This window comes from Elaeis guineensis, chromosome 5 (assembly GCF_000442705.2).
Source record: "Elaeis guineensis isolate ETL-2024a chromosome 5, EG11, whole genome shotgun sequence".
In the NCBI taxonomy this organism is placed as follows: domain Eukaryota; kingdom Viridiplantae; phylum Streptophyta; class Magnoliopsida; order Arecales; family Arecaceae; genus Elaeis; species Elaeis guineensis.
Window position 1 is genome coordinate 130890227 of NC_025997.2, and position 20594 is coordinate 130910820.

Genomic DNA, 20594 nt, shown 5'->3' on the forward strand with positions numbered 1-20594 from the left:
GTTTCATTTTGTATCTTTTTAGTATTTATTTTAAATTTTATTTTTTATATCCTGTGACATCATTTAATATTTTATAGGAGTGGCCTTTCTTCTCCCTAAGTCTTTATATCTGGATTCAAGTAAACGACGCTATAAGAACTATATCTTGATACATACTTTTTATATCTAAGATCGTTGTCGGAGTTTTAATATAATAAATAAAAATATATAAAAAATAAAAAAAAAAAGTGACAGTCTATTTCATGAATAATAAAAAAAGTTAATACAAAAAATTAATATTTTTATATTTAATTAAAATATATTTTATTCTTTTTAACAATCAAATAGGCAAGAAAGTGCACGAACATCCGTATTTATATTAGTTCTTACTCATTTAAGAAAGAAAAATAAATATATATAAATAAAAAATTAAAAAAAATGATTCATTAATTTATAATACTAAATTTTCATGAATTATTCATCTATCACTATTTTAATACTTCACAATCTTATCAAAAAATATTAATAAAAAAATATTATTTAAATTTTTTGATCTATATAATTATTTAACATCTTTTTATCAAATAACTTAGCATCCAGCTCTAATAAATCCGTACTGTAATATCTCTTGATCCAATCTATAACAATCATGATTTTATTCGAAAAGATTAAATAAAAAATATTATATTTTAATAAATAATAGATATGACATTAAATATATGATTAGATAGGTCCTTAGAGTAAGCTCGTATTATCGAACTTGTCATTAGCATAATAGCAAGCCCTCTCCTTGTGTCTCCACTAATAAAAAACGGTCATTATTCATAATAGATTAAAAAAATAAAAAAATAATACTAAAATTAGATTGAATATGGATCATATATTAATATATTTATATTTATATTTATTTTTTTCTAATAAATATAAATATGGATATGAATATTATTCGGATATAAATATTCATATCCATATTTATTTTAAACGGATATGGATATAATTGGAATATTGAGAGTATAAATATAATTATGGATATAAATTAGATAATTAAATATTAAGATTATAAAATTAAAAATATTATCTAATAGATAATAAATTAAATTAATAATATATTTATATAATTATATATATTTTTTAAATAAATTAATAAATATTATATAAGATTATATAAGATTATAAGTAGATTATTTAAATATAAATTGAATATATATATATATATATATATATATATATATATATATATATATATATTGGTGGTGGGCGTGAATATTAATCGTATCTTTAAATTTGTTTCCATATTCAGCTTGATTTGGATATGAAAATATTTTCGGATAGATATTATCCACGCCTCTTTCACCTTCAGGGAAGGAGAGGGAAAAAAGATTATTGTCGTTATTAAATGAGCATGTGGTTATATATGAGGAGCAGCGGGATCTCCATCCGGGATGGGGGCCTTCCAAGCCTAAGCACGAAGCTTCTCCCTTTTATCTTCCCTTCTTCTCGCTCGAAGGGCGACTCGAAGATAGGGAGGTAGAGATCGAAACTCGCCGGCATTCGCGTCCTCCAGGCGGAATCTGACCAAAATCTTGGTAAGATTCGATAATCTTCTCCATTTAAATCTTTCCCCTTTTATTTCCTTGCTAGATTTATGTAGCGGGTAGTGATCTCATCCTCTTTGAAGTTTCCGGTCTTCCGACATCTGGAGGCGTCTTCCTGTCTCGGTCCGGGCCCTTCGAGACGGATCTCTGGGCGGCTGCGGCAATGCGGCGTGGGAATTGTTGGATTATTCGAGGAAAATGATTGAAGTTTTAATTTTTATGCTTCTGTCGTTGGACTAGGGTTTCCACACCTGTTAGGAATTTTTTTAATTTAGAAAAAATAATAATTTAAGTTTTTTTAAATATAATTTTGATGAACTCGACCTTTTTACCCAAACATTTTCAACCTTGAGAGTTTTGTTTAACTTTATGTGCTTCAGTTGAATACCAGCCTACTTGCTTGGCTTATCGAGCTAATTTGCGTCCCTACCACAAAAAGTCCATTTTGATGCTCCTTTTAAGTGCCATTTTTTTTTTTTTTTAAAGGATTTGGATAAGTCTGCTCTTTTCCCGCCTTTTCTTTTACAATCTTTTGCTTTAATTGAATATCAACCGTGTCTTTCTCTAGTTTCTGATTTCCAACAACTAAGATGATTTCTTGTGTGCTTCTATTGTAACGAAGTCTATTCTCAATTCCTGTCTCAGAGTCTGATCGCAAATACATGATTTCCTTTCTATAAGCCTGCTCTTTTCTTATGCTATTCCTTTTTTTCTTGTAAGTCTTATCTGCATTGTTGAGTTCTTCCCCTTCTTCATCTAGCTATAATTATGCTTAGGATGTTAACCAAGTTTCTTTTAGAATTTTGAACCCCTTTTCTAGGGTAAGAACGACACATTAATTGGATCTGATCATAAGCTTAGCCTTCATTAGAGTACTGAATTATGATTATTAAAGAAATAACTCTAAATGGTTAGGATTCATTTCCTTTCTTCCTTTCAAGGAAGGCATTTTTTTTTTTTTTTTTGATGAAATTGGAGACTAATGGGCAGTTTACCCCATTAGTCACCAGCAATCTTATTGAAACAAGGAAGGCACAATTACAACATGATTCATAGTCATTTGAAAGGATTCTGGAGGACTTTTCCTTTCTGTTACATGCATACTTGATAAAAATAACTAACAAAAGAGAATTCATAACACCGACCCTATAATAAAGCTTGATGCTTCAGGACACGGTTCTGCTTCACTTCAAAGAGTTGAAAGAAACAATTGGTTTCTCAGAAAAAAAAAAAAAGGAAGAAAAAAACTCTAATAAGAGTTAAAACGAAGTATCTTTTACCATTGGTTTGATTTGTTTATTGAGAACTTCAATGGTCTAGCTTGCTCTCATTGATGAATCCAGCCGTGTATTAGCTGGAATTTGGAGCTTCATTCCAGCTAGAACGTAACGACAATTTTCACCTAAACCTGACCGATTTTTATGCTTTGAGCGACACCTGCATTGTCTTTTGAGTTCTTTCCACACTGTCCAACCGCAGTTTTCAGTTCCTCTGGTTTCTTGCTGGCATATCAAGACATTATGATCTTGTCACTTTCTTGGTGCTTGGAAGGAATTAGCCTGAGCAGAGTGGATGCCAGGCTGGTAACATCAATAGCTTTTCAGTCCTTTATGAACAAGGTGGCAATCACTCTCCATTCACAAATGTGAAGATAGAGTTCCATAAAGTAGAATACTGCAGCTTCTTCTCAGGTTTGGTTTTGCTTTGTGGTACTGATTTCTGCCATTTGATCAACAGGGGACGAAGGGAGCAGTCGACAATGAAGGCACTAATCCTTGTTGGAGGTTTTGGCACCCGCTTGCGGCCTTTGACGCTCAGTGTCCCAAAGCCTATAGTTGATTTTGCCAACAAGCCCATGATCCTGCATCAGGTATATGTTTTCTGTAGTTATGACATTGTCTGAGTAAATAAGAGGAAGAGTAATGCCATCAAAGTAAAAAACTGTTTTTTCATATATAGTTGATATCTGGCCTTTGAACATAATCTAATTTTAGCATGTTCTGCCTCTATTTGTGTGTGATAAGCCAGTTACATGAATGTAAGAATAGTTTTTGGCAAGATGAAGAACACTGCAGTTCTTTCTAAATATGTTTCCCCTCTACGTATATCATTTAGTGTACTTTGTGACTCTTCCTGCTAAATTCTAAATCAGATTAAAGGACTGTCACTTGTGAGATTGCATTAGCGTTTTGAATGTCAAGAGTTGGCCCCAATTGTGGTTTCAAGTAGATTTGTCTTTATGGCCAGATCTTCTTTTTGCCACTTCAATTTCATTTTTGCCTAATTTTAGACTATTCATCTGACCTTTTTAAAGCATGCCTTAGTAGGTCCATGTATATAGTTTTTTTGGATTGAATCACTTCTATATTGTTGTAGATCTCTCGCAACAATTATCAGTTAAGAAATTTTTTTTAAATTATTATCGAGAATCAAGTGGATTTTTGTCAAGTATATTGATCTCTATAGTTAGGTCTTTCTTTCTGTGACTTTAACTACTTTTTTGGGCTAACATCACTGTATTTGTACATCCGTAAATGCATACTTTGGTAGATGCATCTCTGTAGATTCTTTTCAGATTGAATCACCTTGATCTTGTTGATCCGTTACTTTTTCTGGCAGAAGGAAAGATGAGCCATCCTTATAGCTTTTATTTACTCATAGTCTCATAGTGTTGGTCTGAATCAATATTGTTGGCTTTTTGGATATAATGCTGGATTCAACAATCAAATTACTCATTATAACCAATGGTTTATAACACTTGTGATCAGATTGAAGCTTTGAAAGAGGTTGGGGTGACAGAAGTTGTTTTGGCCATTAATTATCAACCAGAGGTAAAAGCAATCTATATCTACCAGTTTTCTATACTATTTAGCGGACTGTCTTGCAATTAAGTTTCTGCATGCCCTAATCTGAGGTCTCTTTATTCAGGTAATGCTCAACTTTTTAAAGGATTTTGAGAGCAAGCTTGATATCAAGATTACCTGCTCCCAAGAGACAGAGCCATTAGGAACAGCTGGTCCCCTGGCTCTAGCGAGAGACAAGCTAATAGATGGTTCTGGGGAACCCTTCTTTGTCCTCAACAGTGATGTCATCAGTGAATATCCATTTGCTGAACTGATTAAGTTCCACAAAGCACATGGTGGAGAGGCTACGATTATGGTAACCAAGGTATAAACCAAGTCTTGGTAATTATTTCCTGTAACATTTGTTTTATTTGCAGCCTAACCCTTTATCTGATAGGTTGATGAGCCCTCCAAGTATGGTGTTGTGGTTATGGAGGAGGAGACAGGAAAGGTCGATAGATTTGTAGAGAAGCCAAAAATATTTGTGGGCAACAAGATCAATGCCGGGATCTACTTGTTGAATCCGTCTGTCTTGGACCGCATCGAACTGAAGCCCACCTCAATCGAGAAAGAAGTTTTCCCCAAAATTGCAGCAGATCAAAAGCTCTATGCCATGGTCCTGCCTGGTTTCTGGATGGACATAGGACAGCCAAGGGACTACATCACCGGCCTAAGGCTCTACCTGGATTCTCTTCGCAAGAAATCACCCTATAAATTAGCTGTTGGCCCACACATTGTGGGGAATGTCTTGGTACATGAGACTGCCGTGATTGGAGAGGGGTGCCTGATCGGGCCAGATGTTGCAATTGGACAAGGTTGCGTTGTGGAGTCTGGAGTGAGGCTGTCAAGGAGCACAGTGATGCGAGAAGTGCGGATTAAGAAGCACGCATGCATCTCTAGTAGCATCATTGGGTGGCATTGCACAGTTGGACAGTGGGCACGGGTTGAAAACATGACTATCCTTGGGGAGGATGTGCATGTGTGCGATGAGATATATAGCAATGGAGGTGTTGTGCTCCCTCACAAAGAGATCAAATCAAGCATTTTAAAGCCTCAGATCGTCATGTGAGCATGGAAAACTGAAGTGGTTTGGGTTGCAAGTGTTCCTGTTCTTTTTCGGGTTGCAAGCGTTCCTGTTCTTTGTCTTAGCATTTCTGTCTCAGCTGCAAGTGTATGGGTATTTTGCTGTCAGTCATTCAGTTTATAAGCGTCTGTGTATGCATTTTTTCACTATTGAGCTCATGAAAGTTTGTTGTCTGAGTGTGTAGATATAAGTGCCTCCATTGGACATGGAAAGTGGAGTTTTATTCTGTGATAAAATCTCTATGGGTATTGTTTTATTTGTTGTTCTTATCCCCTTGCGTCCCTTGCGTCAGGAGCAATAACATTGAAAAGATGAGCATTATCAGTCGTCGTTCCATTTGTTTTGGTTTTAATACCTTTTCCATGAAAGAGGATTAGTCGTTTACCATGAACAAATGGTAAATACGCAAGTAACGTTTGCCATGTGATACAAGGGTCGCATAAATAAATTGACTTCGAACCATTAAGAATTGAAGGCTTTGGATTAGTATGTAATAGTTAGGTAAGATTTATATGATAGGTCTACTTATGTATTTCAACATACTTGATAACATATCTACACATGAATAAAGAATCTGATGACTAAAAGAACCTAATCTTATCATCAGGAAGTTCCTTTTAAATCAGGCATAAATTTTGCAAGATGCAGAGCGTCGATTCAGTGGCTTCACCATTTGCGCACCCTAAGCTGAGGAGGCTCATGTGTTACAGGAAACCAACCAGAAAAGTACTTAAAACACATGCATTTATCCCAACAACCATTTCACTCGTTATCACAATCATTTGGTTTTCATAGTCTCTTCTTTCAGCTCCCCCACTTTCAGTTTTTCCATTCTGAGTGCATGAAAAACCTTACAAAATGAGCTATGATGATACATAATACCACAGTGTGGAGGCAACTAAATCAGCCTTTCTATAGAATGCCACACTATCTAGGACTCCACCTAAGCCTCTCAATCAGAAGCTATTCTTACTGTAACATAGGAAAACATGAACAAATGAAAGAAAGGACGGCGAAAAAGGAAGCTTATTTTTCGATGCTTCCATAGCCAGCATTGTCGTTATCTGTTGCAGTGGATGCAGAAAAATGCTGACAAGGTTGGATTGTAAAGCATTACACGAACTAGAACTTTATCGTACAGGCAAGCACACAATAAATATGTTCTGGCAACTTGGGAAGTGACTTGCAGCTCAAAACTAAGGACCATTTTCTTGAATTATGGTGAATTTCATTTCTTTTTTAGCAGTAATGGATATCACAAAAAGAAAGATACATACAAGACCCGTCAAACTGATGCCAGGAGCCAAAACATCACTACGGAAGATATGGCAATTAGCAGCCATGTGATAAAAGCCAATGCAATGGAGATTTCGAACTTGCCACATGAGAGTTGGAGAATCATTCTGCAGAAGTCTGAATCTCTTGCAAACAGAACTGTTACAGCTGCTGAAGAGCATGCCGCCGCAAGTGACAGAACTGCTGTTACCTGGATTAGGTAGGATTACTTGCCTCAGTGCAACAGAAATATGAAAAGAAGTCCCGTACAAGCTAAATTTTCAACATCCCTAGGTATGAACAACACTTGAGGACATGTTTAAGTAGATTGGTAAGAGCATGAGGTAAATGGCTACATCACAGAAACAGCAGCAGGAGATAATGGATCCAGAACACAGTTCATTCTATGACTCGTTTCGGTAATTAACATAGCAATGGCATTTACCAAGATTGCTTGCTTTCTGCTCACAATTATAATGACAGTACTCAAGATTTTGGTATTTTGGTTTTTTTTTCCTACAGCTTGCTAGCAGGAATAATTCAGCTGAAACCCCTTAACAATTAATTTCAGAATTGAAATTTGATTAGAAAAAAGGAACTCACAAAGAAGAAGAAAAAAAATGAAGATTGGATCAACTGTGTTTTCTTGAAGCTATGACAAGTGCAAAATTCCATCTGAACATAAGCCCAGAAAAGGAGATCACACAGAAGTTTAAAATAGAATCAATTCTTGTTCATATGCAACAATATCCAAAACAATGCACACAAACTTGACTAGATGAGACAGAGTGATAACTCTAACAAGATTGCAACTTTGATTTGTGACCTAGGTCTAGTGAAAAAATGAATATAACCATAGCACAATGCCTCAGCTTCAAAGGAATGAATGGTACGTGAGTTGAATTGAATAGTTTCATATTATTCAATTATTTTATATGTATAAGGTTAATTTATCTACCCTCGCCATGAACATTGTCCCTTGTTAATCAAACATAAAAATGCATAACTTTCTTGACTTTTCTTTTCACATCATTCAATTTTCACAACATGTATTACACGTAACAAAACGTGGATAGATTCACAGAATTACCCATGGGCTTTTTGAAGAAGTCTTGACGTCAATTCAGTTCAGGGGGTTAAGAAAAAAAGCAAAGTTCCAGATCCTAGATACAAAAACTGCTTTTATCAAATGTATTCCTGGCACAACAATGACTCATTGATTTGAGAGTGCTGTGTAATCTGAATTGGTTCCTTAGACTGCAAACCTTAATATTCCATAAAGGTGGACCAGAGGCGACATGACGTTATTTACTTCCCAAAAGAAGCAGACAGAAAGGGAGTATTGACATGTCATGTGGTACACAAAATTCATCATGTCACACCATATAAAGCAGAAACATCACAAAGATTCTTGTAAATGTAGCGAGTACAACTGTGAAACAATAGTAAGCTTGCACATCCTATCTCTCTAAGTCATAGAAACATGCATTATTTGAGCAAATGATTGCATTCAGGATGTCCTGAAATATTCTGTCAAAGGGTTCCTAAATCCCATTTTACTTTCATCAAATAAATGAAATTATAACAAACACTGAGCAGTGCTAATATGAAACAAATATGGGGAAAAAAAAAACATGGGACAGAAGATATGGCAACATGACTTTGTTCATCCACTGGACATAAAGAAAACAAATATTTTAAAGAGAAGCAGGAGATAGTGATGTAATTTTGTAAAGGGCTCCATGAATTATGTCCTATAAACAGGTCCACCGAGCATTTCCTGTCAGACATTTAAGTTTCAATTGCATTTGCGTATGAAGTTGCCATAAATGAAGTGAAAAACCCCAGCTGCCTTACATAAGGATTCATGTTCTTCTGCTACAGGGATTGATGTATCATTTCCGCATGCAAAGAGAATATTAAATTCTAAGAACTTATCAAGTCATCTAATTGTGACATGTAAATAAAACAGAGTAAAAGGATGAAATGTGATTACCCAGTCACCAACCACGAACAAGCTTAATAACATAGGATTATGCAGATCTCTTTTAATCTTTAAAGCATAGATATCAACACATGCAAGTCCCAAGCTCCATAATGCTTGTAGGCCCATAGAAGAAATCAAATAGCTGAATCCAAAGGCATTACCAACAATTCAGTCCAATGAAAAAGTAGATATCATCAGAATAGTATGTAAAATATGCTAGACAAGCTTTACAAAGCATAATCTGCAAAATTACCTTCTTTCATTAACTTGTCATGTCAGAATCATAAAATATGATTGCACAAAACTGACCTAGGTATATCAGGTAGTAAACTTTCTTTTTTGTTATACTTTGCTGGTTAATTTGCTAAAAGTACTAACTAGAAACAAATAATCTATGTGCTGACTATTTTGAACAAGTTCGATGCCATTTATTCTTGTTGATTATTTAAGTTTGGAGATACATACGTAGTGCTAATTTGTGGGTGCCCATACAACAGCCAAAATAAAGTCACTCCTAACTGGAGGATCAGAGCATGTCATTGATGATTTGAGCCTTTAGATGTGATCTAGCATCTCTAAATTCCTTGTTGCTAAAAAATCATGTGATTTGGATATCACTAGCATATGCAGCCAATGATCAATATATATATATATATATTATTCATGCTATTTAAATAATCCATTTTTACCATTGGATGTATAAGCGATGCATAGGCTAGGAACCTCCAAATCAAATGATTTTTTGACAGTAAATAGTATAGAGATAGTAGATAACATTGAATGGCTTGGATCATCGGTTCCAGGCTCTCAATCATCTGGTCCGGACTGACCTTATTCAATTGTTGTGTAAGTATGTGCATGTGTTGGACAGTAATAGGCAACACAAAGGGGGTAGTGCCCCTCTAATACCCTTAACTCTCTAATCCCCGGTGAAGGCAAGATTTGATCCCAAGCTAGAAAGTTGGTATTCTTGCTAAAGACTTTACCGACTTGGTAAGCTGACACCTTCATAATAATCAAATTTGAGTTCAAGAATCATGTTCATTAAATTTGGAATGATTTTGTAAACTAAGCTATATTATTAGAGTAAGTTAGTACAATATCAACAACGGAGTAGATAAGAACTTCCATCCATCAAGACTAAAAACACCAAATTCTCCTAATTAGATTTTCCTGAAGATACAGAGTTATAGCATGTGAAGAAAAAATTGACAATGTGCGTATTTATTCATTGTAAAAAAAAATAAAAATTGATTTAGTAGCTCAGACATCAACAACAATAAGCAATCTTCCTTAGAGACAAATAGTTTATCAAAGTTTGGAATCAAAATGATTCGGAAAAGTACAACTTTGTTGAGATCATCATTTCAATAAATGAGATAAAAATCAGTCTTTGTTATTGTTTCTCATGAACATAACCAGGCATTTATGGCGGGTTTCCCACCTCACAAGAACTCTTGGGTCATTTGATGAGCACGTGCGAGAACAAAATTCCACACCTCGTTATGTTACTTGCATACTCATTCTCCATCCTAACAACATTCATTAAAACTAGCATAATGGGACAATAGCCATCCTCCATGTTAGAACTAGGCCCTATGAGGAAGCTTCTCTAGTGCACAAATTATCTTGTGTTCATTCTTCTAGTCCCAGTTCCGTACTCTTCTCTATTCTAACTTCCTTCAAATTCAGTAGCACATCAAGGAACACTATCCTGTATAAATATCCAAACTTTTCAACAACATGCATCTATCATTGGAAAAATTTTCCAAGACATTACACACTTTTTACCAGAGAATTTAGTGCAAGCCACAATCACCTTTAAACACACAAATAATATAAGCATCAACCAACTTATTTCCCATGACTTGCCAAGTGATGTGGCATAACCAAATCATCTTCAAGTTCATATATTCAAGCATCAGTCGACCAAAAGTCCAAACCCTAGATGAAGATTCAAATTGCAATGCCTAATATGTTGCCATCATTTGCAAAAGTTTTAATTTTTAACTCGAAAACTTAACCACAAGACTATTATATTGCTAGGTCCACGCCTAGCAAGCCCCTATGACCCAAACCAGACATCTACAACCATCTCAATGTAAAAAGCGCTTAACGATAAACAATCAGCTTGATATCCAAACTTAGATTTTTTTTTTTTTTTTTTTGGAATGGAACTTAGAGTTAGAATTACGCATCTGAGCTGCCAAATCACCGAACTCGATATTAGATAAACACTATAGTTTAAGGGCTAACAGATTAAAAAAGGACCTTAATATTTGGTCATACCAGAAAGCGGTGAAGTTGGAGAACCCTAGAGCAGAGACCATGACCCCAATCGAAGCACCAGCGAAGGCACACTGCCCGATCCTCAGAAGCAGCCCGCTCCAAGTGCCTGGGCTCCCCACCACCACCTTCATCTCCTCCTCCTCCTCCTCCTCCTTAAAGAACCCTAGATTCCAACAAAAGTCCTATATTTCTTCGGACCGCCTCCTACAACTGGAACTTCATACCAATCCTCGCGGCTCTCCGCGCCTGATGGTCGGTTCTGAGCTACTTTCTTTCTGATTTCTTCTTCCAACCCTCGATTCTCTCTTCGGATTTGAATGCAGCTCGGTCGATCGTCGTGAGAATTCTAGAACAGAAGGAAAAGACAGCCTACTAAGATGATTACGATACGCTACTCCTCTCGATCAAAACCCGTGTATAAAAAATAAAATATTTTAAAACCCAGACGGTTTATCCAACCGGAAGAGGTACTGGGTCACGATCACCGGTTTAACCATCGATAAACCCGGATGCAATCGAAATAAGGACCGGATCACGATCACCGGTCATAATTATATTTTATTAGTATAAAAATTAAAATTATATATAGTTATAGAAAAAAAATCAAAATTTACTAATATTTTTCTGATATCTTTTGGGTACCATAATACAACCACATTACAAATAATTCATGACATAATGGCATCACTATCATCTTATATTATTTAAATTCATCATACAATGATCACTATATTCGGGAAAATTAGGACGGCATGAGCATTAACATGAACATTATCATGCTATAATATATTAGAAAACAAACTTTAAAATTCCAAATTTCAGCAATATGTTAATTTTCTGAGATTAAAATATTTAAATATATATAATAAAGCACATATGCACAATTGGTGGCCCGCGCCTGGGCATAATATCCTTTGCTCGCATGGTGCTGGAGACGAGAGCGTAGTTGAGTTGTTGGAGTTTGGGGCCTTGAAGTGAATAAGAGAAATCAAGTCCTCATTTTGCTCCAAACTAATAAGATTGACGTTTTTACAGGTTTTAAAACCCTCCCTATTCGCTCGAGCTTGGAGGTTGAAGCAATTCGGACAAACTGCTCGTTTAACTATTGTTCGTGGATAGAACCATAGAATAGAATTGACAAAGAAGATAATTTTCTACCTTAGAAGAAGATTGTTGCTTCAAGACTGGAGATTTGGAGTAGAGTGGATCGACTTGGGCGAGATAGGGATGGAGTAATCCTTGTGATCTAGCGAAGACTCCTTCAATCTGTAAAATCAGTCAAGAAACCGGATGAGAATCCTCCAATTTTTGACCTTCCAATGCTTAAGTCCATCCGAACCTGAAAAATAGAGGTAGAAAAGAGTGGAAGAGCAAGAGAAATTGAACAGAACTAGAAGAGAACTCAGTAGGAGCCAAGAGTGTGGCTTGACCTCCTATTGATAGAGTTTTTCTTAGTTTCTGAGAGTTGGACTTATCGATGGAGGATCCCTGATCCTTTATTTATAGAGAAGATGATGAGACCGTAGAGGTTGTTGGGCCGTTAAGAGAGTCTGTTAGGCGATTAGAAAGCTACCTATAAGTGAACTAGTATACAGCTATGCATATGAGCTGGACATGAGATCGTGGTCAGCTGTGATTTGGTTGAGGAAACCGTTGTAGGTGTTTCAGAATAGCCAAATTAATAGTCAAATTCGTCATAAAAATAGCTCACTTCGGCAGAAAATCGGGATGAAATAAGGATGCTGTAACTTTTTAGGATAAAAAAGGATTCAGATTGGTATATGCCTAATCTGAACATTTCTGCTAGAAGAGGTCCGAAGAATATAAGAACGTTTTTTGTTTAGATTGGTAAAATTTCGATCTGAATCTACTTTACAGGTGAATTGATATGCTGGTATCAGGTGCTTTAAGATTTGATCTTGTATGATGATGCCATGTGTCTCGATGATGGTTTTACACACCAACACTTTGCCCTCCACTTCCTATATTCGAGATAATAATTTTCTGATCGGACTAGGAAGTAAAAATATCTTCATAGAATTTTTGCTAATTTCAAAAGTATTCACCATAAAAGCTAAATTTTATCAATCGGGATGTCTTATTTCCAAATTAACCTCCTCTGGCCCAGATATTCACCGTTCAGGAGATCTCTTCTCTATGTTTGAAGTTTGGATCGATTTTTTTTATCGATTAGGAGATCTTATCTCTGTGCTTGAATTTTCGGTTTGATTTTCATCGATCAGGAGATCTCATCTCCGTATTTAATTTTTAGATCGATTTTTTAGTGGCTAGGAGATCTTATCTTCGTGTTTGAATTTTCGATCCGATTTTTACCAACCGAGAGATCTCATCTCTGTATTTGACTTTTGGATCGATTTTTTACTAGCTAGAAGATCTTATCTTCATGTTTTATCTCGAAATTCTTCGAGCTGATGTCGCTGCCATCTGGAATAAATGCACCGTATCTCGAGAGCACAAAAATTAATTACTTGGTTGAAAACGAAAGGACTTGATCTTTCAGAAAATGATCCGCCATATCTTTCCTCATCATTGCTTGGACGAGTGATTTGAAAATATCAAATAAGAGCATGACAAATGTCAACGTCCGGTTGGTTGGTCAGCTTATGCGTGGATCGGTCCGACATGGCAGAGGGGAGGTGCGTTTAACTGTCGTCTGACTGAGTGCTGGATCGACGCCAAGTAGCACAAATCGGCAAGGGAACCAGCTAATCCTGACTGTCGGTCCACCTATAAATTTTTTTTTTTACCCGTCGGTCATTGTTCATTTCCCCTATTACCTTGTGGAGGTGCTGTTGACATATTTTCAGAGACTTCTCAATGTTGAACGATCATCAGAGACCGTGAGGAACCTCATCGGAGCGATAGAGGAGAAATCTATTTCATCTCTAAAAGAGTTTCATCAATCTTTTTTTAGGTACCAATCCTCCCTCATTCGCTCATTTTCAACCATAGGGTAGCCTTACTTCTTTCGAGTCTTCTTATTTTATTTTTATACTTTTTCTTCCGAGAGACATGTCTCACAGAACTAGGAAAGTGAAAAAGACCTTAGATGAGCCACAAATTAAGTCGACATCCCAGCCCTTACTGACCATAAAGCTAGGAAACATATCCTGAGATCCTGAGACCGATCTATTAGGTGAGGGAAGTTCGGATCACAGCGCGAAATCTTTCATACATGATCTCATGGACTACCTCATTCCAGAGACAGAGAGATCTATCCTGACCAAGAAAAATCTCACAGCACTTAAAGACAAATACGACATACCCGATGAATACGAGATGTTAGTGCCGGATCAGGAAGGTCGAGTTTTTGAACCTCCTGAGGGCTGTATAGCCTTCTACGATGAGTCTCTTTGGTTCGGCCTATTATTTTTCTTGCATCCTTTTTTTTTGTAATGTCTTTGATTTTTATAAAGTCCACCCTACTCAAAAAACTCCAAATGCTATTAGAACGATCATAGTATTCATCATCATGTGCGGCTTTCTTCATATGGACCTTAGGGTCTCCTTGTTTAGATCTCTAGTCTTTCCTTCAGATCCTGTCACAGCGGATCGATCTGTGCCCTAGCTGACAAGCCAATCAGGTGTTGACAAAGGCAAATAAAAGAGAGTATGCATGAAAATATATATACAGAGACTTACATATAATGTTGATTATTAGAAAGTTTGCATCAAACAAAGAATTGCAGCGTGCAGGTTGATGCATTTTATACTTATTACAGAACCTGTTTTTTTAAGTAACACAGCAAGGCCGAACTTTTTCTTATTATAGAACCTGTTTTTGACTAACATAGCAAGGCCAAACTTTTTGCTTCACTTTCATAGAATGATTGAATCTAGATCTGACCGGTTAATTTGATAGGTTGGGTATACTCAAGTCACTTTGATTATCACTGTTTCTCTCTTTCTTTTGGTATCATTTTTTTTTTCTCGATAACACTTTAATTAGGTCAGTTTATTTTTTGAACCAAATGATATGGTGACATCAGATATTTAGTAGATATTAGGTATAGCCTATTTTCCCTCACTATTCCATTTGGTATGGCATATTTTTTACGTTCCCCAAAACATAAATTCACTGGAGAGGGAAGGAAACGGCTGCAAATGCATGGATATTTATTAAGAGAAATTATTAGGTTGGCCAGATTATTGGAACTGGATTAAAATCATCTAATAAATTCATTTCATCCTAAATTGATGGGTGCTTAGTGAGGAGGGGTGGAGATCTGAAATCAAAATAAAAATGAGCAATTTTTATTCCAACCATTTGATCAAAAAAATTTTATTTCGACTCCGATTTGAAGGTGAAATAAAAATGATCCAATCTATTTAGAATTCAATTTTCACTCTTCTCTATGTATTCGATTTTTTATTTTAATTTTAATTTTAATAATAAATTATATATTTAAAAATTTAACTATTTCGATCCTAACTCATCTTAATTTTCATTCCAACTCTAATTTTGATTGTCTGCGATTAGTAGATGGATTCGTTCCACCCAAAATTGAATCCGGTACACTTAATAGTTCATATTAGAAACATGCCGAATTGCCGATTAACTACAAAGCCGTACACCCTGGTGCCAACTGCCAACTCATCCACGAAAACATGCCATGTATCTGAGTCGTGCTTGCCTTCTGCTTTATAACCTGCAGTTCTCCTACCGCCTCCCACATCACGCTTTCTTCGTTGAAGTTCTAGAAGCCATGGCTACGTTTTTCACTCTGAATACTGGAGCAAAGATGCCCTCGGTGGGATTGGGTACATGGCAGGCTCCGCCTGGAGAAGTTGCAGTTGCTGTCATTGCTGCTGTCAAGGTGCATGCCCATCTTTTCCGTATTGATATAACCTTCATTATTATCAAAAAAAAAAAAAACCCTTCATTATTTGTCTTATTTTTTTCGAAAAAAATAGGAAGAATTTTCTTTGGATCCTAATGCTTACAATCCGGATGCTGCTGGAATTCGTTTTGTGAATTGGCCATATTAGCTTTGGATTTGATCGAGAGTTAGAAAGAATGAGAAAGAATATAGGAGAAAAGAAATTTGACTAATGGAAGTATCCACAGTGGCCTTTTCTTAATATTATAACCTGCTATGGAAGATAATTCCTATTCTTTTCTCTCACAAGAAAAATATGGAGAATATTGCCTTAAATCATAAATATATTGCAATTCTAAGGCAATCATGAAATTAAACATTTAAATCTAGCAGTTTCTCTTTTGAATTTATTGTGAAATACACTTTGTTTTTGCTATTTGATTAATATGTAATAGTTTGATCTGAGATTTTCTTGTTCTAGAAGTGGTTTACTTCTTAGGTCTGAAATTCTCATTATCTATTTATCAATGCAGGCTGGTTACCGACATATCGATTGCGCTCATGTATACGCCAACGAGAAGGAGGTATTTGAAAGAAACCAACCTTTTTTATTTTATTTTTTTATTTTTTTAATGTTTCCTTTTTTTTGAGAAAATAATGGTGGAAGTACCATTTGTTCTCTATAACGTCTCGTTTGTTTGAACCATCTGCGTTTTGATTTTGTGATGTTAGTGGGATATTATGAGCATCATAATGAAAGAACTTTCAAAACTGATCAGCTGATTGTGTTGCTGGCAACAACATATTTCTAGCGTAAAATTTAGAATGAATTCAAATGAAATGCTTCTACTTGTCGTTTATAGCATCTGTATCGCTCAACATTTGCATATTTGCATCAAAAAACATTTGGATATTCGCTTAATTATAGACAAAACAAGTTTGGGCTATAGACGTACATGCCTTGTAGATCTGTTGTAGTAAATGCCAAGTGAGATTAATCATGTATGCATGAAATGCATTTGCCATCAAATTATGCATCAATAGTCTTGTGAAGAAATGATCAAATGGTCAATGGTTTCTTGTAAGAATTATAAATGAATTGAGTTTTCTTGCCTTCGAGGATGAATATAAGTTCATGTGTGGTACATACATACATACATACATAATATATATATATATATTATATTTTCTAATCAAAACAGTAGATTGTTTGATGCTTCAACTTCTTCAAGCAGAGTCAGACTTGTACCATAATTGATCAAAGAAGTTTGCTTTTATTTTTCTTAGCTTTTCCTTGCGTTTGTTTGCTTATAAGACTTTACAGATGCGAGATTTGTGAAAACATTTGCAGGTCCATGACTGATTCAATCTTCTTAATCGCATCCTTTTATTGGAATATGTAAGCCAGGTCACATGCTTTCTAATTTAACCTAGTCCTGCTATGTTTATATTGACTCGTATATCCCTTCTCTGAAACATTCAGTGCTGCCGCCTTTCTTCTCAATTCTGTAAACCTCTTCCATCCACCAAAGGCGGTGCTTCTGGGGCTGAAAAAGAACATCTGATCATATATACTGTGTTTTTTTTGGATGAAAAGCATCATATATTTTGTGGTACATGTAGGTTGGTTCGGCTTTGAAGAAGCTATTTGATGAGGGTGTAGTCAAGCGTGAAGAACTGTTTATCACCTCTAAACTCTGGTTGGTCTTACTCCTTGGCTCTGATTAGTTTTATGGTGGAAGCATATGCTACCATGGTTTTAGAAAAAATTGATCCTTGCTTTCAAATCACTTTATTACCTTTCAACTGTTTCACAAAATGCAAAACAATTTTGCAGGTGTGCAGATCATGCACCAGAAGATGTGCCAGTAGCGTTGGATTTAACATTGAAAGAGTTACAGCTTGACTATGTAGATCTTTACCTTGTAAGTTTCTCAAGATCTATGGTTTAGTTTCCCCCCTTCATGTCAAAGGTGGCCTCATATATCTGATTCAGTGCCCCAGTTTAATGCATGCTTTATGGTGTCTTCTTCTAAGCTGTCTCATGACTTTAATGTTATCATTGGCTGGAAAAAATAGCTAAACTCATCTAGTTACCACACTCTCAATCCTCGATCAAACTTTTTTTAGTTATAAAGAGAACCTTTGTTTGTAGATAACCTTTGTTTGTAAGTCGAAATCTTGCATGCCCCTAGAGGACCTACTTTCTTCATGTTTGGAAAAGAAATCACTTGGTATATGGTGTATAAGAGCCAGTGGAAAAGACAATTCAAAAGGTTGGTGATATCAACCATCAATAAAGCTTATGTAAACTGTTTCACAATAGTGCTCATATAACAACTGGATTGTTAGTACCAAGCTTGGATGGCTTCTGCTTTATGAGATATGCATCTATATGACATAACTTTGCCTCTAAAACTGCATTAGCATTTTCAGGGGCATACTTTTATTGGGTGCATAAGCCATAATCTTCTGCATCATTCACAGAGAATCCGAAGTTTGAGTTCATAGTATAATATTACGACTGCAAGTTATTACTTTCTAATTTACCATTCTGTGAATGTATTGAAGATCCATTGGCCACTTCGGGTCAAGAGAGGGGATGGCACTAGCTCTGCAGACTCTGTCCTAACCAACATACCTGCTACATGGGCAGCAATGGAGAAATTATATGATTCGGGTAAAGCTCGTGCCATCGGCGTGAGTAATTTTTCTACCAAGAAGTTGGAGGATTTGCTCGCTATTGCACGTGTGCCACTGGCTGTCAACCAGGTGGAATGCCATCCTGTTTGGCAACAAGCTAAGCTTCGCAAGTTATGTGAGTCAAAGAATGTTCACCTCTCTGTAAGTTATGCAACTTATCAATACTTATTATTGCTCTTTTTATATGCTAACCAGTAATTTCATAATTCAATATTTGTTTGTCTGTTAAATTCTCAGGCATATTCCCCTCTGGGTTCACCTGGTACACCTCTTATAAAAGGAGGCAGTAATGTTCTTACGAATCCTATTGTGACTATGGTTGCTGAGAAATTGGGCAAGACTCCTGCGCAAGTTGCTTTACGATGGGGGCTTCAGATGGGTCAGAGCGTGCTTCCCAAGAGCACAAAAGAGTCAAGGATAAAACAAAATTTTGACATATTTGACTGGTCTATTCCTGAGGACTTGTTTGCCAAGTTCTCTGATATTGAACAGGCAAGTATCCATTTTCTGTTTAAAGTCCCATGATGCTAAAATTATATTCTTTGAGTTTTGATATCCAGCTGATATGCACAATTTGAAACCAGAAGTAATTTAAAAAAAATTACATAGAGCAGTGCATTTTGTAATTTTTTTTCCTTCTTGATTTGTTGTTAGTTCTTATTACCACTTGATATTGGTTTTTATGAATCCAAAAGTGCAGAAGATGTATAATCCTTTAAAAAAAGATAAAAGGCTGTTGTCGCAAATTTGCATAATTTTAGCAATATAACATCGTAATATAGCCAACAACCAGCATTTTGACAGTCGATCAAATGATGTCAAACTATATTCTCTTTGCACATTTTATTGATTTCTGGTCTGCAAGTTGATTGCTGATTTTTTCATAACTAGGTTCTTAAATTTTCTCAAAAGAGAAGCATACTGATTACAAGAATATAACTATAGTTTGATATACTCTGTTTACTGCATTAACACTTCAACATGCACAATCTTCTATAAAGTTTCTTTATTTATTATTTTACACACATGCACTGCATTGATTTGAGCATGACGGAAAGCTTAGCTCTATCATGACCATAAAAGGATGTATAGCCCTTCTAACAGGATAATTGTCATAACTTCCATTTTAAAGACATCTTTGGTTTGTGATTCCAGGCTAGGCTGCTACAAGGCAACATTTTTCTTCACCCTCAAGGCCTTTACAAAACTGTGGAGGAGCTCTGGGATGGCGAAATTTAAGCATGCATTGCCTTTTGCATCTTATGGGATGGCACCAGCTTTTGCATCTTTCTGGAATCTTATGGACTTCATTTTTAAGACATCTTACATGTCACCTTCTCATGTACTGGTGTATCTAGTCCCCCTTTTCTACCAATAAAGAAGGCAATAATATCTGTTTTTGTCCCAAACTTTCACATTTAAGGATGTGATTCTTGTGTTCAAAACATCATATTCATAAACATCAAGCTGAGTGCACACGGTCACCGGCCGACTTCCCTCAAAGCTCAACTTGGATTTTTTAGAAAAGGGATTTCTATACAAGCAAGTAGATTTGCTTTCACATATCTGATGTGGGACTAAAAAAAGAAAGAGTTTTAAAGCTTTTGAAACAACTCGCAAATAGAGCATAAGATTGGTTTTATTTTTAAATCTTTTTATAAGTTACAACTCAAATATAGGGTTTGTTCTGGTCCCATCATCAGACTAGAGAAGAGGATGAGATACCCAAGAGCCATTCCTTAGACGTAACCCTCCTCTAACCCCTATCCATTCCCTTGGTGTTATCAAATTGGAGAAATTTATTCAAATGTCTTCTTCTTCCTAAGTTGCCCTGAAGAAGACCTCTTATTGCTTGAGAAAAGGTTTCATCCTTCATTTTCCAATTCAGAATTCGCTATATGTCCTAGAAATTTTTTTTTTTTTTTCAAACTAAATATGTTTCACAAATCACCTTTACTAGGAAAGCAACTAATGATAACAATACTGGATTGCGCATTG

The 20594-nt window shown here is 35.8% G+C and overlaps 3 protein-coding genes across 5 annotated transcripts; 2 read left to right on the forward strand and 1 right to left on the reverse strand.

Annotated features, from left to right (window-relative positions):
• The first annotated feature begins 1319 nt into the window (after positions 1–1319).
• On the forward strand, positions 1320–5757 carry LOC105046356 (probable mannose-1-phosphate guanylyltransferase 1). Of its 3 annotated transcripts, none has more exons than XM_073258615.1 (6): positions 1339–1565; positions 1658–3240; positions 3312–3444; positions 4343–4405; positions 4503–4742; positions 4815–5757. In XM_073258615.1, the coding sequence occupies exons 3-6, from the start codon at positions 3334–3336 to the stop codon at positions 5484–5486; spliced, it is 1086 nt and encodes a 361-aa protein (XP_073114716.1). In that variant the 5' UTR covers positions 1339–1565; positions 1658–3240; positions 3312–3333; the 3' UTR covers positions 5487–5757. The 3 variants fall into 3 exon arrangements, with proteins under 3 accessions (XP_010923222.1, XP_073114716.1, XP_073114715.1); XM_073258614.1 differs by having other exon boundaries at positions 1340–1565; positions 1658–3193; XM_010924920.4 differs by lacking the exon at positions 1658–3240 and having other exon boundaries at positions 1320–1565.
• Positions 5758–6527: 770 nt separating this feature from the next.
• On the reverse strand, positions 6528–11460 carry LOC105046354 (CASP-like protein 5B3). Its single transcript, XM_010924919.4, has 3 exons — positions 11053–11460; positions 8773–8905; positions 6528–6987 (listed from the first exon to the last, which is right to left on the reverse strand). Exons 1-3 carry the CDS (start codon positions 11181–11183, stop codon positions 6787–6789), a joined length of 465 nt encoding a protein of 154 aa, XP_010923221.1. The 5' UTR covers positions 11184–11460; the 3' UTR covers positions 6528–6786.
• A 4274-nt stretch (positions 11461–15734) lies between these two features.
• Positions 15735–20107, forward strand: LOC105046353 (NADPH-dependent aldo-keto reductase, chloroplastic). The gene is made up of 7 exons (XM_010924918.3): positions 15735–15890; positions 16427–16477; positions 17517–17593; positions 17731–17818; positions 18465–18737; positions 18834–19088; positions 19752–20107. Exons 1-7 carry the CDS (start codon positions 15780–15782, stop codon positions 19833–19835), a joined length of 939 nt encoding a protein of 312 aa, XP_010923220.1. The 5' UTR covers positions 15735–15779; the 3' UTR covers positions 19836–20107.
• The last annotated feature ends 487 nt before the right edge of the window (positions 20108–20594 follow it).

Coding starts and splice junctions, on each gene's coding strand:
- LOC105046356 (XM_010924920.4), top strand. CDS start 3,334: ATGAAGGCACTAATCCTTGTTGGAGGTTTTGGCACCCGCTTGCGGCCT. Junction 3,445..4,342: donor AGCCCATGATCCTGCATCAG/GTATATGTTTTC, acceptor ACTTGTGATCAG/ATTGAAGCTTTGAAAGAGGT. Junction 4,743..4,814: donor CTACGATTATGGTAACCAAG/GTATAAACCAAG, acceptor TTTATCTGATAG/GTTGATGAGCCCTCCAAGTA.
- LOC105046354 (XM_010924919.4), bottom strand. CDS start 11,183: ATGAAGGTGGTGGTGGGGAGCCCAGGCACTTGGAGCGGGCTGCTTCTG. Junction 8,906..11,052: donor TCCAACTTCACCGCTTTCTG/GTATGACCAAAT, acceptor CTTTGGATTCAG/CTATTTGATTTCTTCTATGG. Junction 6,988..8,772: donor TGTTCGTGGTTGGTGACTGG/GTAATCACATTT, acceptor TACCTAATCCAG/GTAACAGCAGTTCTGTCACT.
- LOC105046353 (XM_010924918.3), top strand. CDS start 15,780: ATGGCTACGTTTTTCACTCTGAATACTGGAGCAAAGATGCCCTCGGTG. Junction 17,594..17,730: donor TTTATCACCTCTAAACTCTG/GTTGGTCTTACT, acceptor ACAATTTTGCAG/GTGTGCAGATCATGCACCAG. Junction 19,089..19,751: donor AGTTCTCTGATATTGAACAG/GCAAGTATCCAT, acceptor TTGTGATTCCAG/GCTAGGCTGCTACAAGGCAA.